A 21230-nucleotide genomic window follows, 5' to 3' on the forward strand; every position below is an offset into this window, starting at 1 on the left:
CTTTTTACTCTCTCGGTGACATTCCTTGCTGTTTCATAATCTGCTCTGTTTATGACACTTCTTCTCTTCCACTTTCTAAAAGCTTTGTTCTTCTGTTTCACTGTATTCCCGACTCTGTCCGTCCACCAGACAGTTTTCTTTCTTTGTCATCATATTTTCTACTTCTTCCATTTTCTCGTTTAACGTTGTAGCATTTACTGTTGTCAAACGAATATTCTTGTGGGGTTGTCCAATACATTGGTCGACAAAATTTATTAAAATGCCTGTCCCACGAGTAAAAGGAGGTGAAGTTGATGGAATTTTTTTCTGCTGATTTTAAATATGTTTTCAGAATTTTTCTATCAGGCATACTTTTTGTGATAGCATATGAAATTCTAAACAATTAAAACTGAAAATAAGACTGATATTTCAATTAAACTTGCCTTTAAAATGTAGAAATGTATGATATTCATGTATTTTTCTTCTGGGAGATCCATTTTTTAGTGTCCAACAGTAATCAGCCAACATTGAAGAGTTCCATTTCCCTTGATACCGGGTTTCCATGTTCAGAATGTCCTGGTGAAACCTCTCACCGTGCTCGTCACTGACGGCGCCAAGATTTGCAGGGAAAAAGTCCAAGTGAGAGTCTAGGAAGTGGATTTTTAGGTTCATATTGCATCCCAAGGCCTTGTAGAATGTCAGTAGCTCTTTTATTATTTCAGAACAGTTATTTGCTTTGTGATTCCCAAACAATTCTGTGCAAACTTTCTTAAATTACAGCCATGCAGCTTTTTCATATAGCTCTTCATCAAAATTCTGGTTTTTCATCAGCTCCCTAGTCTGTGGTCCAACAAAAATACCTTCATTGATTTTTGTGTCACTTACTCTAGGAAATATATTTTTCAAATATGTGAATCCCTTGCCAGTTCTATTCATGCCTTCAACAAAATTTACATCAACACTAGCTATGCAAAGAAGGCAGATAATTTTTCTCTGAATCAACAAGAGGAGGATTAATAACATTCTTTTCTCCTGGGGTCAGAGATCATTTTGGCCTCACAGTCTTTTCATAATGATTTTTCTTATTTCGACTGTCCCACTCACAGAGAAACCAACAAAAAATTCTGTAACCCAGCTGCATTCCAAGTAAAACTGCCACAACCTTTAGGTCATCACAGATATTCCATTTATGTTCTTCATACTTATTTTTTTGCAATAGAAGCTTGATATTCTCATACGACTCTTTCATGTTAGCTGCATGGGCCAGAAGAACAGAAGGAAACTTACTTATTTCCATTGTGGAGCAAAACAGCTTTCAGGCTCACTTTTGAAGAGCTAATAAACAAACGCTACTCATTCCTGTCATATTTATGGTTAAGTTCCTCCATAACAGAATATAACCATTGCAAAACACCACACCATCCTCAAATGAGAAAAAGTGTTCAAAATGACAATGTCGCTTACGATAACAACTAACTGAATTATTTCTAAAGAAGATTCCAGCCCTTTAAGCTGGAAGCAAGAAGTTCAGATTGCTTTTTTGACAAGTTTAAATCCCGCACAAGATTATTCAGATCTCCCTGACTCAATAAATGTGGTTCACTTGAAAAACAGATTGGCTGAAAATACCTGTCTTCTGTTTCTTTTTCCATAACCTCCTCACTTGACTCATCATCACTTAGTTCCATTTGTTTTGGAGGGTCAGGTACAGAAAAGTCTTGACTGTGAGGTGCAGGGGTACTGGTCTCATAACAGATGATAAATTAGGATATTTTACAATATGTTTGGATGGTGATGTTATACTTTTATATTTGTAATGAGTAGCAATCTAAAGTATGATCTTTTGGTTCTCTCAAAACCATAAGGATGGATTTTATCCTGGTCCCCCACTTTGCGGCCAAAATAATGCTCACAACACTTTTTGATCAAGGGCATGAAACACCGTCTTTGTGACTTGAATTTCAATACACTGCAAATAAAGCAAAAATTGTCTGGGTGGTTTATTCAGTTTCTTGGAAGCGTGAGGGTGAATGGCGAGTACGCTACTGTACAATATCACAAACTTATTTTCACACAAATATGCACTATACAGCCTCACACCAAAATTTCAAACATAGTAATACCAAACGTAAAACAAAGGATTACAAAGGCGGAGCATGCCAACAGGAGACCTTTTGGTCCATAACTAGGTCGGATGCGAAAAAAAGTATAATAATGATAAATGAATAATAATAAAAAAATATATAATAATATAAATGATAATAGATAAGATAAATAAATACATAGGTATAGTTAAATAATAAACAAAAAGGTAAATAGTAAATAATAATAAACTGACAGATAAATGATAATAAATGAAATCAAGCAAATAATTCTCAAACAGACAAATAATAACAAGCAAACAAATTATACAAAATAAATGACAGTCATTACAGCATCTTGCTTAGATGCTTATCTAAACTAATCTTAAAGTTTCGAACTGAACTACATTGCACTGCCTCTGCAGGAAGTTTATTCCATTCATTAACTACACGGTTGGCGAAGTTATTTCTACCCACTTCCAAATTAAATCTATTTCCTGACAGTTTGAGACCATTATTTCTTGTCGGATTCTCATTCAGTGTGAAAATTTTGTCACTTTTGATGTTGTCCAATCCCCTTTAGAATTCTAAAGGCGTAATAAAGTTACCTCTTAGTCTACGCTTTTTTAGGGAAAACGGATTCTTGAGTTTTAGTCAATTTTCGTATTATTTATTTCTTATATATGGAATCAGCTTTGTGGCTCACCGTTGTACTTTTTCCAATCTGTCAATGTCTTTAATGAGATTCGGTGACCATACGGAAACAGCTATTCCAAATGTGGACGAACTAACGATTTATGTAGCTTGATGAGAGATGGACTTTTGAAGTCAAAAGATCGCGCAATCAGTCATAGAATCTTGTTTGCTTTCTCAGAGGCTGAAATACACGGCTTAGATGATTTAAGATCGTTACTGATAATTACACCGAGATCCTTTTTGTAACCGGACGGGTGTAACGAACTGTTACGTTACTCTATCCTGGTCACTTATAACACAGAAAATGTTTAAGGGTGTCCACTGTACAAACGCCTCTAAGTTTTGTTTGTTTATTGTCCTATTCAATCTACTGTTTCTCTTGGTACACTCTTACACTATTCTATCACCTAGGCACGTCACTGGCAGAACGCCTCTCCAAGGTCCAGCATGCCGTTTAAGAATCTCGGAAGTTGCTTGGGGAGGTGCTATGTTCGTATAACTGAATTATTTATGTGAGCTGGGTTTACTTCGTCACATCTTATATTTTAATTTACATAATTAGTTTATAATTTAGTCTGACAGCCAGACTATAATATATATATCCAGGGGTGGTTCGTCAGTATACGTAATAATGTGTTTATTGGTGTGTGGTCGCGTGTGCATGTTGTGGGGAAAATGCTTGTCTCAGCTTAATATTGGCAGGAAGTGTCTGGCGACGTATAGTCTGCCGGCATAGTGTGAGTGTGGGAGTGAGTGGAGGTGAGTGGGTTATATGACTGAGTGATATATTTACTTGTTTATGAGGCGTATACATATCGCTCTCCCCCTGGGGTTAGGTGGCTCCCGGCACCTAAGGTACATGGTTTACCAAAGTATATATATATAGGTAATACATCGAGAAAAAAATTTCAGAGACACAAAATCCTGTGGGGTTATAAATGTGCAGATGGGGGGGTGTTGTTGAAGAGATTCTGAGATCCCAAGAGGGATCATGCACTGAAAATAGGGGTAGTGATGTTGTGTCTCAGAAGTGTAACGTTGTGTCTCACCAGATTACATGTTATATTGGGTTTCACATACACTGTTTAATTCACTTTTTAAATGTTATTGTTTTTATGGTTTAACACTATCACTGTTGGGAGTGTTGTTTTTCTAAACACTGTTCTATGGTCAGTTTGGTGTGTCACCTTGCACTTGTTTTATCAAGCTATTGGGTGAGACACAAGAATAAACTTAATCTAGGTTTACAACAATTTGGGTATGGAGATGGAAAGGTTTTGGAAGGTGTTACTTCATGCAACAGAATATGATTATTATTATTAGTATAAAGAGAATGATTAAGAGGGAAAGGGCTGTGGAGGTATATGGAAGAATCCTATGATGTAAGTCGAATGAATCCATGTCTAGAGTGATTGATTTATTTAGTTGGTGTATTATGTCTATCTTGCTTGGAAGGATGGTATTGGGACTCTTGGGTAGGGGAGGGAGTATTAATTGGGTTATGGGACCTAGGTCGTGGGTCAAATTGAGGGTACCTTGGTCGTGGAGGTTATTGGGTAGTAGCATTGAGTTCATTGTGTAGATTTGGCAAATGTCAGGTAGTGTGATGGAGCCGTTGACCTTATGGTGGGTGGGTGGTTTACGGGGGCACATGACAGATACTAAGGTTGGATGAGGGAGGTATAGGAAGTGTTTATGTCCTACATGTGTATGGTGAATTTTGGCGTTGTCTGAGAAACGGAAAATCACAAGTTTCGGTAAGATGTATTCGGTTGGTTGTAAGTTCTGAGAGGCAGGGTTGGGATTTAGTTAGTTGGAAATGGAAAGGATAGGCTGGACAGATGTGGAAGTTGGGTCGTGCTGTCTTGCAAGTTGTTATGGTCTCCGGTGATGTCAGTGTTAGCCACTGACCGTCGGTTGATTTTAAGATGGTAGAGGTTGGTAGGTTGAGGGTCATTGTTCGGTTTTGGTAAGGGTATGGGAAAGGATAGATTTCCCAAAGGGAATCTCTTGACAGGGTCCATCGGTATGTTGATTAAAATAAATTGTTGGAAGATAGTTGATGCTAGGATGGGGTAGTAATGTTGTATTTCGTGTTTGGAAAAGAAAGGGGTAAGTTGTAGTGTACTGTGGGCTCGTCGTAGTGTCTGGGTAAGCTGGGTTGGGGTGATCATTTGGGAGTCGACTACACCTGCATGGGCGTTCCAGATGTCTTTCTGTATGAGATTGGTATGGTCTTTGAGGCTATCTAGTTCTTTGTCTAGGTTATTTAGGTGATAAAGGAAGAAAAGGGCTGTTTGGGAATTTGTGATTTGAGACAACTGGGTGTTTGTGAATTGTGCAAGGTAGTTGTATTTGTCTATGACTGAATTTACAGAATCAGCGAGGAGATCTATGTTCTGTGAATTTAAGTCAATGAGTTTCCCTTGTTGTTGGAGTACTCTTGTTATTTTTCCTATGTGTGTATCCACTGTGTGGATATCTTGATCAGTAGCAGTTCCAAATAGGGATTTAGAGATAATGCCAACGAAATCGAATAGGCCTCTTTTGGTTCTTTTGGTGTTGATAGTGTCGTTGTCTGGGTCTGGAAGGTGGTATATTGTGTATTTTATCTTGTTGAGTTTACTTTGTAATGAGTTGACGTTGTGGTAGAGTATCTGTGAGGTCTCATAATTTTGGTGTGTGTTATTTGGTACTTGCCTGTTTATGTTTTTCTGTATTTCATGTAGGTCATTTTGTAGTTTAGAAATTGGTTCTAGCAAGGATGTGGGTGAGATGCGGAGTTTCACCATGATGGAGTCTTCAACGCAGGCTGTGGTGCCGTGTTGGTGCACTATGGCGCCAGGCAAAAGCCTTGGGACGGAGAGGGCGAGGTGGACGATGAGGGGGATGAGTTGTAGAGATCTCATCTGTGGAAAGAGGGGTCGTGTCTGAGTGACTAAGGATATGTTGTCTGACCCTCGCTAAGATTATATTGGTCGGAAGGGAGTAGAGAAGTTTTATAGATATGTGGAAAGGAGTTCTTATTGGAAATGGGCTATTTTAACCTCCACTGATAGATACATGACGTCCTGCATCTTCATGGGCGAGAGCTAGAGTGCATGTTTAGTTGCGTCGACGCAGAGTCATGGGATGAGGCTTGCGTATTGGTGATTGGTGTGTGTCTGTGATAGGTGGGTTGTGGATGGGAGGTGAGATTGGGTCGAGGTTCAGTTTGACCTTTCTCAACTTCTCTCCATGTATGGTGAAGGTGGATTGATCAGAAGGATCTGTTAGTAGGAAGACATTGTTAGGGAGTGAACTTGTGACTATGAAGGGGCCTAGGAATTTGGGTTTGAGTTTGTTTGTTCGACCTGAGTCTTTTATCATGACTGTGTCGTCGGGTGCTATGTCAAGTGGAATTGACCGTTTGTGTTGTTTAGTCTTTGTCTTTTCCTGGGCTTCTTTCAGGTTTGCTCTAACTTTTTTGTAAATTGTTTGCATACCTCTTTTGATGCAGTGTGAGAGGTTATCTATGTTGTATAAGGGTGGGGGGGGTTGGTTGAATATTTGGTAGGGTAGGCGCATTGGTTGGCCGAAAATGATTTCATGTGGGGACATCTTTGTTGCGGAATTTATTGTGCTATTGATACTGGCTTGTACCTGTGGTAGCCAGTCTTCCCAAGTGTCCATGAGGTCATTTACCAATGGTCTGAGAATTTCTAGGACCTTGCGATTTGTTCGCTCAGTCAGACCGTTTCCCTGGGGGTGGTATGCAGTGGCAAATGTTTGGTCAATGTTGTAAAGGTGTGCTATTTCGCGCATCACTTCATTTTTGAATTCTGAGCCATTGTCAGATAACATTGTGTGTGGTATGTTGTATTTACAAAAGATATTGTTGACCAGGGCTTTGGCTACAGTCTCTGCTGTTTTGTTTTGGAGTGGTATTAAGATTGTGTATTTAGTAAAATAATCTATTGCTGTGAGTACATAATTGGAACCTTGATGGCTCGTTGGCATTTTCAGTAGGTCAATGCCAAGTGTTTCCCATGGCTCAGCAGGGAGTGGGATGTCTTTAATGTGGATTTGTTTCGGGTCAGGGCCTCTGAATTGGTTACAAGTTACACAAGAATCTATGTGTGTGGTTATATCTCTTTTCATGTTAAGCCAGTAATATGTGTGTCTAGCAGTGTTTAGTGTCTTATCTCTGCCCGAGTGGCCTCCCATTGCACTGTCGTGCAATATGTGAAGGACCTTGGGGACTAGGGCTCTGGGAATAACAGTAACCTCTCTTGTATTAATGGTTCTCCTTATGACTCCGTCGACCAGATTGAGTTCCTCAATAGGGACAGGTGGTCGGGAGTGTAAGGGGGTTTGTGAGATGAGATGCTGTTTTATTGGAGACCATATTGGGTCACTGTCTGTTTCATCCCTAAGTTCTCGCATGGGTATGCATGTGGTTTGGGTGATGGGGGTGATGCGAGTTTGTCTGCTCAAGCAGTCTGCCACTACGTTAGCTTTCCCAGCTAAGTATACGATCATGGGATCGTAATCAAGGAGAGTTGTTTTCCATCTAGCAATTCTCCCATGTAAGTCTTTGGAGTTAAAAAGATAGACTAGTGGTTGGTGGTCTGTTAGTATGGTAATCTTGTAGCCTAAAATGAGGTATTTAAAGTGTTTTAGTGCCCATATGATTGCGAGTCCTTCTTTGTGTGTAGTTGAGTAGTTATTTTCAGTTTTGTTGAGGACTCTAATTGCGTAGGCTATGGCGTGTTCTTTGCCATTGTCATCTTTCTGTTGTAGGACTGCGCCTATTCCTTTAGAGGAGGCGTCTGTGTAAAGAAAGAATTCTTTCTTCATATCAGGGAAAACTAGTACAGGGGCTGTGGTGAGTGCGTGTTTGAGAGTGTCGAAACTTTGCTGTTCTGCTTCTGACCATTGAAATGGCTCGCCTTTCCTTGTGAATTTGGTCAGAGGGGAAGCAATATCAGCAAAGTTTCGTATGAAGTGTCTGTAATAGGAGGCTAACCCAATGAAACTTCTTGTTTCATTAGCGTTTCTGGGGGTTGGGAAATTGTTTATTGTATCTATTTTATCTGTGGTTGTGTGAATCCCTTTTGCATCCACTTTATGGCCTAGGAAGGTGAGTTCCTTCATGAGGAATCTACATTTCTTTAATTGAATCTTTAATCCCGTATGCTTGAGACGTTTGATGACAATCTCTAAAGTATTAAGGTGGTCTCTTTCTGTGGGGCTATATATAATGAGGTCGTCTAAATAGACGAATAATGAGATTCCTATCATGTCACTGAAAATGCGGGTCATCAACCTTTGTTGGGTTGAGGGGGCATTCTTAAGGCCAAAGGGCATACGTTCAAAGCGAAAATGTCCTTTGTCCGTGGAAAATGCAGTTACGGGTTTTGATTCCTCTGTTAGTTCGACCTGCCAGAAGGCTGACTTGAGGTCTATTGTGGAAAAAACAGAGTTCCCGTTGCCAATGCATTGTAGTAATTCTTGCATGGCGGGGAGGGGGTGTGGGTCAGATTGAGTTAGGTTGTTTATTTTTCTGAAATCAACAACAGGGCGTAAGGTTCCGTCTTTCTTAGGGACCAAAAAGAGGGGACTGTTCCATGGGGAGTCTGAATGGGAAATTACGCCTTGGTGTATCATCTCATGTACACTGTCATTGACTTGGGATTTCCTACTGTGGGGTATGCGGTAAGCGGGGGTGTATGAAGGGGGGGTGTTTGGGGGAATTTGGATGTGATGTTTGATTATATCACATTTGCCTAGTGATTCGCCTTCTAAGGCGACAGCTGATCTATTCCTCTGTAGGAGAGCTAATAGCTCGTTATGACTTTCTCCGTCAGCTGATGTCGTGATTTGGTCTGGGGGAATAGGGGGGAGGGGTTGAGTTGGTCTTACTTGGTTGATGTGTTGCGGAAGTGGTTCCTGGATAGGGGAGTTATGGAGATGGACTGCGCAGATGTTTGTATTCTTCCTGATTTTACGGTGTTGTTCTGAGGTGTTTATTAACATAGCTAGTGTATGTTTATTTTCTGATATTGTGTCCCAGGAGGACTCAATGGTTATGTTGTTAATCCTGGACGTGTCTGAGTCGATTATGACGTCCTGATGGTCTATTGCACCGGGTATGTATAGTGGGACTGTTATTGAATGTCTAGGGGGTATGATGACTGTGTTAGACATCAGTGCCTTTGAGGTGACATAAGGGGGTGGTCGGAAGGAATAGCTGTTAGTGGGATTGGGAGTATTAAAGGAAGGTAGACATGAGAGATGTTGTGTGTCTGAGTCGGGTGTCTCAGGGACTGTTGATTCATTATTTACATCTCGGAAGGAGATTTTGTTAGTCTCAAAGTCTATCTTAGTTTTCCAAATCTTTAGTGAATGTAGTCCTATTATACCTTGTTGATCAAGGCTCCATTCATCAGCTATGTGGAAAGTTGTGAAACCTACTTTGTGATTGTTGACTTCAATATTTAAGTCTATGGTGTCGTGTAGAGGAATTGTGCTCCCTTCTATTAAGAGTCCTTCCATATTGGAAAATTGAATTTGGGGTGGGTCATTTAATGCTTCATACAGAGCTCTTGGGATGATGTTCAGGTTTGTTCCTGTATCAACCATCATGGCAACTTTAAGTTGGTCTAGGCTTACTTCTAGGGTGAGGTATTTGTGTTGTGTATGAGATATTCCTATGGTGGTTTGGTGTGTGAGGCTGGTACACGTTCCCCCAATCGTTGTTGAGTACTGGTTGTCGTGTTGGAGGGGGGTATTTGTCGATGGGTGGTGAATGGGTTGTTAGTTCTCTGATGCGGTTGTTGTTGTGTTTTCTGTAGGTAACACTCTTCGTTGGAGTGAGATGATGTTTGGTGTAGGTTGCAGTATTTGATTGGATGTGTTGGTGTAGGGAGGAGTGGGTGTTTAAAGGGGGGTTGAACTTGTTGTTTTTGCTGTGTCCAACACTGGGCATCTGTGTGGGAAAAGGTTCCATGAACTGAGCAAGGGATAGGGTGGGGTTGTACCTGTGTGTGTTGCTTTTGTTGTGTCCAACACTGGGCATCGGTGTGGGAGAAGGTTCCATGAACTGAGCAAGGGATAGGGTGGTGTTGTACCTGCGGGTATTGTTGTTGCTGTATGCAGTCTTTTGTGTTGTGACTGTTTGATGAATGGTAGGAGCACCACTTAGAAGGTTGTTCTTGATTGGTGGGAGGGGGTTGCTGTGAGTGAAGGCTATTTAGTCTGGGGAGATGGTTGGGGGTATCTAAGGATATATTGCAAGCATTCATGATATCTAAAATATAGGTATAAGCTAGAGGATTTGTAGTGTCTAGTTCCTTTTTGGAGGATTCCTTTAAACACTTTGGAGGGAGTTGGGAGAGATAGGAAGCTATTTCCAGGAATGTTAGTAGGTGTTTTGTTGGCATTACATTTTGACCAAATTGATCAGTGTGAGTCCAAGGAGAGTTATTCTCTAGGTCTTCTCTGACCTCTTTCATTCCGTTTGCAACAAAGTCCATTATATTAGTAATGGAATGTGGTTGGACTCTAGTGTTATTTAGGAAAGTGATGAGAAATGAAATGTTATTTGGTTGTTTGTTATGAAAAACCTTAAGAAGGTGGTGTTTATATTCCTGATAAGTGATTCCAGATGCAACTAGGGTGTCTAGCATCCTTGCCTTTGAACGGCAAATGTCAGATGGGTTTATTTTCTGACGGCACAAATTTATTTTATCTGTATCTGAATATTTTATGTTCTTAGAGAAAAACAGATCACATGCTGTCAAGAAATCTGTAATGGATATTCCACTATCCTGGGAAAAGGTTGGGATTTCTGTGAGGGGGGTTATGGTTTGATAGTTGTTAATTATTGTTGGTTGAGTTAGTGGGTAAGGGTAATATTGTGGGTTTGGAGGAAGGTTAGGTTGTGGTTGGTGGTATGGTGTAGAGTGGGTTTGACCAGATGGGGTATGGGGGGAAGGAAAGGGGAAGTTTTGGTACTGCTGCTGAATGGGAGGGGGGTTATTATGTGTTTGGATATGGGGGTTGGATGGATTATGGTTTATAGGAGGTTTTGTTTGCATATTTGGAGGAGCAATATGAGGAGTTGGTTGGGTGGGTTGTTGTGGTTCAGATGGTTTGGAGATGTCTACTTGAGAAGGCTGGTTGAAAAAAGGTAAGACATCGTTCTCATAAAGAGGGTCTATTGGAGTATCTGCATTGGGATTAGTTTTGTCAGGATTATTTAATTGGTCATTGGTTAACTGTTTAGAGGTATTGTCAACCTGTGGATATAGGTAAAAATGGTCTGGTTTGTCATTGCCAATTAAGTCTTCTGTGTGTATTTCCTCTTTGTCACTGGATATATCATGTTGTTTGTCTTCTCTAGACTTTGAGAAGACGCTATGTAAACTTTGTTTAATTTTGGATCTGGTGGCAAAGGCCATGTTGTTAAGTCATGTATTAGTTAATAGTTAGTTTTGATTGTAATCTAAGAGAAAAAAAAAGGGAGTTGTTAAAATATGAATAATAGGTATATAGTAACTAAGGGTATTATGTTATGCTTAGATATGGGAAGGGGGATATAGTAATGGGATTACAAAATCATAAAAATATATCTGTATGTATATATGAAAAAAAATGGAATTAATATTATATAATAAGGAGTTAATTTTGTGATATTATTCTTATAATAGGATTAATTATGGTTGTTCATAAAAAAAAATTACAGCAGTAAGGTAGGTTACATTGATAAAAATGTATAAGTTCTATGTAAATATTGAATTTTTAAACATATAAGAGCTATTTGTTTAAACAAGAATTACTTAACTAGAAGAATGTGGAATTAATATTATATAATAAGGAGTTAATTTTTGTGATATTATTCTTATAATAGAATTAATTATGGTTGTTCATAAAAAAATTACAGCAGTAAAGTAGGTTACATTGATAAAAATGTATAAGTTCTATGTAAATATTGAATTTTAAACATATAAGAGCTATTTGTTTAAACAAGAATTACTTAACTAGAAGAATGTGGAATTAATATTATATAATAAGGAGTTAATTTTTGTGATATTATTCTTATAATAGAATTAATTATGGTTGTTTATATAAAAATTTACAGCAGTAAAGTAGGTTACATTGATAAAAATGTATAAGTTCTATGTAAATATTGAATTTTAAACATATAAAAACTATTTGTTTAAACAAGAATTACATAATTAGAAGAATGCATATGCAGATTAAAGGGTATTACTTAATGATAATTTTTGGAGAGAAAAAAAAAACTTCTAAATGACAATATGCTAATATAGTGCGAGATTACATACTCGTTGTATAGCTAAGGTGTACGTGCGTAGGTATCTAAGGGCGTAAGGGTTACCTTAATACCGTGCTTTGAAGCAAGTTTTTTTTTTTTAGATGTTGTGGTTCTCGGTGGAACGTGACACTCGGATGAGTGGTGGTGGTTGAGCGGATGAGGTGGCTGTTACGCGAGTCAGTGCGCAGCCGGTGTGAGTCCTCTGGGGCGGGTGAGGTCAGTGCTCAAGCGAAGGAAGTCCAGAGGGCTCGGTGAATTGATGTTCGCATAGAAAAAAAAATGCGAGTATCAGGTGTGGTTTGGAGTTGGTAATGTATGATTATTATCACTGGAATATATTGGTGTTAAATATAAGGATTGATGTTACCTTTATAATGTTGATTATAGTAGTGGGAGATCAGCCTGTGACGATTGCCCGTGAATAGGGAGTGTAGACCAAGTTCTTGTTCTTGAGAGCGTTTTGTTCAGTGCGGTTATTTGATCGTCGATGTATGTAGTTGGCTCTGAGTGGACGGGTTTGAGGTTCACCGTAGTAGGTACACCGTAGTCTCTTCGAAGTAGTAGGTTGCGGGAGTGCTGCCACCAGTAATGTAACCGGACGGGTGTAACGAACTGTTACGTTACTCTATCCTGGTCACTTATAACACAGAAAATGTTTAAGGGTGTCCACTGTACAAACGCCTCTAAGTTTTGTTTGTTTATTGTCCTATTCAATCTACTGTTTCTCTTGGTACACTCTTACACTATTCTATCACCTAGGCACGTCACTGGCAGAACGCCTCTCCAAGGTCCAGCATGCCGTTTAAGAATCTCGGAAGTTGCTTGGGGAGGTGCTATGTTCGTATAACTGAATTATTTATGTGAGCTGGGTTTACTTCGTCACATCTTATATTTTAATTTACATAATTAGTTTATAATTTAGTCTGACAGCCAGACTATAATATATATATCCAGGGGTGGTTCGTCAGTATACGTAATAATGTGTTTATTGGTGTGTGGTCGCGTGTGCATGTTGTGGGGAAAATGCTTGCCTCAGCTTAATATTGGCAGGAAGTGTCTGGCGACGTATAGTCTGCCGGCATAGTGTGAGTGTGGGAGTGAGTGGAGGTGAGTGGGTTATATGACTGAGTGATATATTTACTTGTTTATGAGGCGTATACACTTTTCACTATCCACTTTTGTTAACGAATTTCCAAATAACTTGGAATCGTACTTATTATTATTTTTACCTATGTGCATAACTTTGCATTTATTCGTGTTAGATTTCATTAGCCACTTTTCAGACCATTGCAGTGATTTATCTAAATCTTCTTGAATATCTAATTGATTTAAGTGATCATTTGCCATTGCGCACAATTTTGTATCATCAGCAAATTTGGAGACAACAGATTTTAGTCCGTGATCTATATCACTTATATATACTATGAATAGAAGTGGCCCAAGAACGGAACCAGTGTGGCCAAACTCAATGTTGCCAACCGCTTGATTGAAATTGAGCCCACGTAACACACGTAACATAACATTATTTTTGGATTCTGCATAAAAAAAAAAAAAAAAAAAAAAGATATAGCTATTGTTTTCCTTGGGACAAATTCTTTGTTGTCCAGTGTTATGGTTCCGAGGCCGTTGTCGATGGTTCCGTCCGATCCGAGGCATCTCTTGAGTTTCTTGAGCACGTTTTCCAAACCGCCGGCTTGCTAGGCCTGTCACGGCCGTCCGAACTGCTAATTAGTACCACCCATGTGCTTATTGTTTCCCGAAGGATACAGATGTGCTTTCATCACACCCTATCAGATACGTAGTGGCTGAAAGCTGCGGCACCTTTACAAGGTTACACAGTCCCTTTTCTTAGTAGATGAAAGCTCTAGGACCTCTAAGACCGCAGCATATATATATATATATATATATATATATATATATATATATATATATATATATATATATATATATATATATATATGAAGAGTAAGGCTAACTCTTCATTTATCTGCAGGCGCCATCAAAAATCATTACAGTAACCACCACCAACTACGGCTCACAAGAGAAGACCTCGTAAAAGGTACTCCCGTTATTGCCACGGAAAAAGACCACAAAAAACTTGCGATTATCGAAGCGTTGCATATCAAACACAGCAACCCCGACATGAATAAGCGGCTTCAAGATCTCCAAGTTCTCCTTTCTTCTAAAGCCATGATCGTACATTTCCATGTTGATGATGTCTACTCTTCCACCTCACAGCGCGGTGAACAATTGACCATCTCATGGCGTGGGTGATCATTTGTCATTGCTGGGTTTTTTTTTTTGTCCTTTTGTCAACCTCTCCTATGTTTGTACTTATTTCAAATTATTTGTTTGTTTGTGACCTTTCCTTAGCTCATCTATGTAACACTATTTCTGTATATTTACGCTTTGACTATTGTATGTATTATTCTGCCTTGAAAATGAAGTTGTGTTGAAATGTCCTTTGCTGATCTTCTACATAGATTGCCTCTTGAAATGCGTCGCCTAGTTCGCACTATTGAACAAGTTAACAAGAAAATTGTGAGTTGTCATCATGCTATTATATACAACATTTCTTGCCAGAGGGAGAACCTCCTGCCTAAGTATACACACACACACACACACACACACACACACACACACACACACACACACACACACACACACACACACACATATATATATATATATATATATATATATATATATATATATATATATATATATATATATATATATATATATATATATATATATATGCATACATATACCAAGTGCTTTTTTCCACTTACACGGGAGGTAGTCAGAATCAAAGGCATAAATCCACTCCCACCCATTTCACCACCACAATACTCCACTCCCATTCACCATCCCTCTTTTCTTGGCTCCTCCTGGATGACGGGCCATCCCTGCATCTCGCCCACCACCCTGGGTAAAAAGCAATGCAGCAAGACACAGCACATCCATAGCAAGGCCACTTCATTTAATAGACGACCCCCTCCTCTCCGTCCCCTCATACAGAAAAAAAGATGGGAAGAAATCAAAATATCATTCACACATACTCCCTCCCAATTCCCTTTTCAACCCTGCTCTCCTCCTCACCTTGTTTCTCACTCTATCCAGCCTAGTAACCCCAATCATACTTTTCAGGCACTTCATCTCAAACACATTCAACCTCTTCCTCTCTTATGTTCCATGTTTCTGCCCCATAAAGTGTTGTCGGCACAATCACCCTTTCATACAATTTCCTCTTAGCATTCATTCCCAAATGTCTATTTCTCATTACATGTTTTAATCCACCGAGGCATTTACTCACTTCTCTCAATCTGCATTCTACCTCCACCTCTACTCCCTTTTCCCGCCACATTCGCCCCTAAGTATCTAAAGCTCTCTACTTCCTCCAGTCTCCCTCCCTTGATACTCACTTCTAATTTCCTGCCATCCTCTCCCCTTGTACATATCATCACCTTACTTTTACCCACATTTATCTTCAACTTTCTTCTTTCGCACACATTCCCAAACACCGCCACTTTCTTAATCCCTCCTCTGATTCTGCTACAAGCGCAGTGTCGTCAGCAAACAACTGGCTAATCGTCCATTTTTCTCAATTTTCTTTAACCATCTCCAACATTATTATAATTGTTATAATAATAATAATAATAATAATAATAATAATAATAATAATAATAATAATAATAATAATAATAATAATAATAATAATAATAATAATAATAATAAAAATAATAATAATAATAATAATAGTAATAATAATAATAATAATAATAATAATAATAATAATAATAATAATAATAATAATAATAATAATAATAATAATAATAATAATAATAATAATAATGATAATAATAATAATAACAATAGTAATACATATATACATATACCAAAGGCTTTTTCCCCCTTACACGGGAGGTAACCAAAAGACAAGGCATAGAAACCACTCCCACCCATTCCATCCCCTACATACTTCACTCTCCTCCATCCTCTTCCCTCCCTCTTATCTTGGCACCTCCTGGATGATGGGTCATCCCTACATCTTGTCCACTGCACTTGGTCAGATGCAGTGTAGCAAGACACAGCACATTCACAGCAAGGCCGTTTCATTAATTCGGCGACCCCCCTCTCCGTTCCCTCATGAAGAAAAGGAGAAGACGGGGAGAAATCCCTTCGAGCTGCGTCAATTTATTTCTCATACATACTCCCCCACCCCCCCCATCCCCCACCCACTCCCCCTCATGCATCACAGCATCATCCATACACAACCATTCCCCATTTATCCCTATCTTCTGTCCTCTCCCGTCCTTCCTCAACAGACATTCCCCTCTTTCCCAATGCCCCTTTTACGCAATCCATCCATCTCATCCTAGGACAACCCCTCATGTTCGCTCCTTCCACCTCTGCCTTCCACACCTCTTTTACTAATCTTTCTTCACAATAGCAATAATAATAGTACATACATACATACATATACCAAGGCTTTTTCACCCTTACAAGGGAGGAAGCCAATAAACAAAGGCATAAATACAATTCCCACCCATTCCTTACCCAATACACTCCACTCCCCTCTACCCTCTACCCTCCCTCCTATCTTGGCACCTCCTGGATGACGGTCATTCTTGCATTTTGTCCACTGCCATGGGTCAGAAGCAGTGGTGCAAGATAATAATAATAACAAGAATAAAAACAGTAATGATAATAATAATGATAATAAAAAATAATAATAATAGTAATAATAATAGTAATAATAATAATGATAATAATAATAATAATAATAATAATAATAATAATAATAATAATAATAATAATAATAATAATAATAATAATAATAATAATAATAATAATGATACTAATAACAATCAGTAATAATAATAATAACAATAATAATAACACTGGGTAAATTTTTTTTTTTTTTTTTTTAAATCGTCCAGGGTTTTCCAGCGGAATTAGACTAATTGTGATGCTCTGAGTCCGAAAATGCCCTTGGTTTTTCTCAATCAGGTCAGGATTGTTCGCTACAGACATTTAAGAAAAACAAAACAAAAAACAACAACTATTTTTCGTCCAAAAACCCAATTTCTGCGGATCATAAAAATTCGGTTTTTCCGTTTTCCTGGGGAAATAAAAGTCAACGTATCCAAATTCATTCATTTTTTATATACTCGATTACATTTGATAAGCTTAATACATGTACATGAGCGTTACGTGACACAAAAGTTCGGAGTTCACGGCGTAAATCGCCGTTTCCTCGAATTCCGTGTGTGAGCAGCTGCTGGGTTGTCTCTCTTCAGCGACCAGCAGTAGTCCGCGAGCATGACTGCGTCCCATCTCCCCTGGTACCTCTCCTCCATTTGACGCATGTCCTGATGGAACCTTTCTCCCTGCTCGTCGCTGACCGCACCAAGGTTTTCAGGAAACTTCTCCATGTGTGAGAACAGGAAATGCATCTTTATACTCATCAAACACCCGAGGTTTTGGAAGTTCTTTATCATGCTGTTGATGAGTGTGGCGTGGTTTGCTGCCTTCTTGTTCCCCAGGAAGTTGTTCACCACCTGCACAAACGACCTCCAGGCGGCGCACTCTAGCGTGTTCATGGAGTTTTCGAACTCTGTGTCCTTGATGAGCTGCCGTATCTGTGGGCCATCGAAAATGCCGGCCTTCAGCTTCTCAATGGTCACTCCAGGGAAGGCTCGCCACAGGTAGTTGAAGCACCTCCCATCCTTGTCCAGAGCGCGCGTGAACTGTTTCATTAACCCAAGCTTTATGTGAAACGGTGGGAACAAAATCTTTTCCCGGTCAACAAGAGGTTCGTTTATGATGTTGCTCGCCCCAGGTACTAACTGCTCTCGCGCCGGCCACTCTTTCTTCACATAGTGCTGGGCTCTGTCTCGACTGTCCCACTTACATATAAAGCATGGGTACTTTGTGTACCCGGACTGCTGACCAAGTAGAAAGTTCACCATCTTAAGGTCGACGCAGATGAGCCATTGGTGCTGCTCATATTGGATTTTGTCGAGCACGTACTTGACTGCTTCATATTTCTCTTTGAGAGTTGTGGAGTGCGCAAGAGGAATTGAGGCGAACTCGTTCCCGTTGTGGATGAGTACACTCTTCAAAGAGCGCTTGCTACTGTCTATGAAGAGTCGCCAATCTCTCGGATCATATTGAGGAGCGCCGAGTTTAACAAGAAGACCGGCGACATCTCGGCAGTACACGAGGTCTTCCTCCTGGCAGAAGTAGCCCATGTAGTCCTGATGCCTTCTACGAAAGAACGTGATACGCGCGTCCTCGCCGAGTAGATTTTTCTCTTTGAGTCTGGAGGCCAACAGCTCGGCGGAAGTCTTCGACAAGCTGAGATCCCGAACCAGATCATTAAGCTCACATTGTGAAAAGGCCTGCGGACCATCTTGTGTTTCATACTCTTCTTCTGTATCTCCTCCCTCATATGCAGTGGTGGCCTCGTGGTCGCTGTCAGGAAGCTCTCTGCACGCTGGTACAGGAAGTTCTTCGCAGTGAGCAACTGGACGGCGGGCAGATGGAAGGTCGGGGTACTGGAGGCTGCTCCGATTCTTCCGGTTGATGCCAGTAGTATTGATGGCGCAGAAGTAACAATCCGATTCATGGTCAGACGGCTCCCTCCAAACCATCGGAATCCCAAACTTCAGTGAAGTTTTCGTGCCCTTCGTCCACCGCCGGAGGTATTCCACGCACGTCATGCACACCGTGTGCGGTGCCCAGGACTTATCTTGGTCACCCAGCTTGACTTGAAAGTAAGCCTGGTATGCGCGCTTCACAAAGCTTGTGATGCTCTTCCTGTGCATTGACAGCGTGTATTCTCCGCAAATGTAGCAGAAAATGTCAGGATTATTCCTGCATGACCGTCGTGCCGAAGCCATATCAATACCCTGAAAAGAAAGAAATAAGTCAATTAGTCAATTTCAAACAGAAACACACCAGAAGCAACCATTTATATATGAATAATTCGCTATATTCTTCAAGAAAAATAGGATTGAACTCAAAACCCTTCAAATTATCATATGTATAGCTCGTCAGGTAGGGCCTATGGCTGTATCTCAAAAAGTTGACCTGATTGAGCAAAACCAATGTGATATTCGGACTCAGAACACCAAAATTAGTCTAAATCAGCTGAGAAACCCCTGACGATTTTTTGGCTGTTACCCAGTGTAATAAAATAATAATAATAATAATGATGATGATGATGATGATGATGATGATGATGATGATGATGATGATGATGATGATGATGATGATGATGATGATGATGATGATGATGATGATGATGATGATGATGATGATGATGATGATGATGATGATGATGATGATGATGATGATGATGATGATGATGATGATGATGATGATGATGATGATGATGATGATAATAATAATAATGATAATAATAATGATAATAATAATGATAATAATAATAGTACAGTAATAATAATAACAACAACAACAACAACAACAACGACAACGATAACGATAATGATGATAATAATGATAATAATAATCCATGATGATGATGATGATGATGATGATGATGATGATGATGATGATGATGATGATGATGATGATGATGATGATGATGATGATGATGATGATGATGATGATGATGATGATGATGATGATGATGATGATGATGATGATGATGATGATGATGATGATGATGATGATGATGATGATGATGATGATGATGATGATGATAATAATAATAATAATAATAATAATAATAATAATAATAATAATAATAATAATAATAATAATAATAATAATAATGATATCAATAATTAGAAAAAATACTAATATAGAGAAACCTTTGCTTTATTACAAGGTTGAAAATCATAGTTGTCTTATGATTCTTCTGCCAGGACACAGCGATGGATTTTTTTCAAAACCTCCACATCATATAAAAATGTATAACGTATCACAGCAGGTCATGGCCCCTTTGAATTCTTATCATTGGTCTTTTCTCTGCAATTCTACACCTCTCTTGTTCTCTGTTCACATCTAAGGGGACTCTTTGCAATCTGCTTGGACCCCTTTTCCCTCCTCGTCATCCCAACGATCCTTCAATCTCCTCTCCTTACATACATCCAACACTCCGCTGCTCTCGACATCGGATTTGCAAGATCTAGCATTTTCCACTTCTGTCTTGACTTTTTTTCTATCAGATTAAACTATTTAAAACGGCTCCTAAGCTGCACTTTATGTACCATTTTGTACTCATTTTTATGCTGTATTTCTTCGTAAAACTATTCCCATGAGTTTTCTTTAAACCAAGCTTAGATCAGACTTGCTGTTAAAAGGTGATGGTCACTGCCACATTCTGGAGGGAGGGTCGTCATGTAAATGAAGCTGTGGGGGTCAACCAGTCTCAACTGTTGGGGGGTCTGCTATAGAAGTGCTGTGCCTAGCTGCATTGCTTCTGACCCAGGTAGTGGGCAGGACCAGTGATGGCCCCTCATAAACAAGGGGCTAAGATAATAGGGAAACAAATGAGTGTGGGATGGGTGATCAACTCCAGGTGTTATAATGTACGAGTATTCAAATTTGATTCCATAATTCTTGTTACAGGGACCAGAAAGGCGAGAATAATAACGAGAAGCATGATTTTTTTTTATTTTTTTATACGATTAGCGGCTATTCAATGTCTGTATTGGTATCTCACAGTCCTACCTCTTTCCAGGCACTGCAGTCTACTGTGGAGTAAAATGAGACGTGCTGATGCTGTCTGTCCTCAAAATCCACATCCCACCACCACCCACTGAACCCCCCCCCCAATCAACCCATCTTCAAGTGGACACACACCATCAACATTCTTGCGACATGCATGAAAATTATATGAATAAGAATTGGATGAACGTATTAGCTGATAAGGTTTGTCTAGTATGAGCCAAATGAGTCGTGTCATATTCTGTACCCGTTTTCTTTTCTACAAATCTGTTCGGCCCCGCGGCACTGACTTCAACGGATGTGGAGGCTGTATATACGCCTTTTTTATCTCTTACAATTATAGTATGGTTTTCATTTGATTCAAACTATTCGTAGGGGAAAATAGTATATGAAATCAACAGCTTCTAAAACCTGTCATAATGAACGGTGCCATGAGCTATCATATTCTGATA

At 39.4% G+C, this 21230-nt stretch overlaps 1 protein-coding gene across 1 annotated transcript in view; it reads left to right on the forward strand.

Annotated features, from left to right (window-relative positions):
• Positions 1–21230, forward strand: part of sNPF (short neuropeptide F precursor) — a 369184-nt gene that overhangs the window by 345463 nt on the left and 2491 nt on the right. The window contains exon 7 of the mRNA XM_076188427.1: positions 20792–21230. This exon is cut by the window's right edge and continues 2491 nt beyond it. Coding sequence (XP_076044542.1) covers positions 20792–20815 — 24 coding nt within the window. The 3' untranslated portion in view covers positions 20816–21230. The remainder of the gene's footprint in view (positions 1–20791) is intronic.

This window comes from Oratosquilla oratoria, chromosome 7, assembly GCF_046742065.1.
Source record: "Oratosquilla oratoria isolate Oo_2021 chromosome 7, ASM4674206v1, whole genome shotgun sequence".
In the NCBI taxonomy this organism is placed as follows: domain Eukaryota; kingdom Metazoa; phylum Arthropoda; class Malacostraca; order Stomatopoda; family Squillidae; genus Oratosquilla; species Oratosquilla oratoria.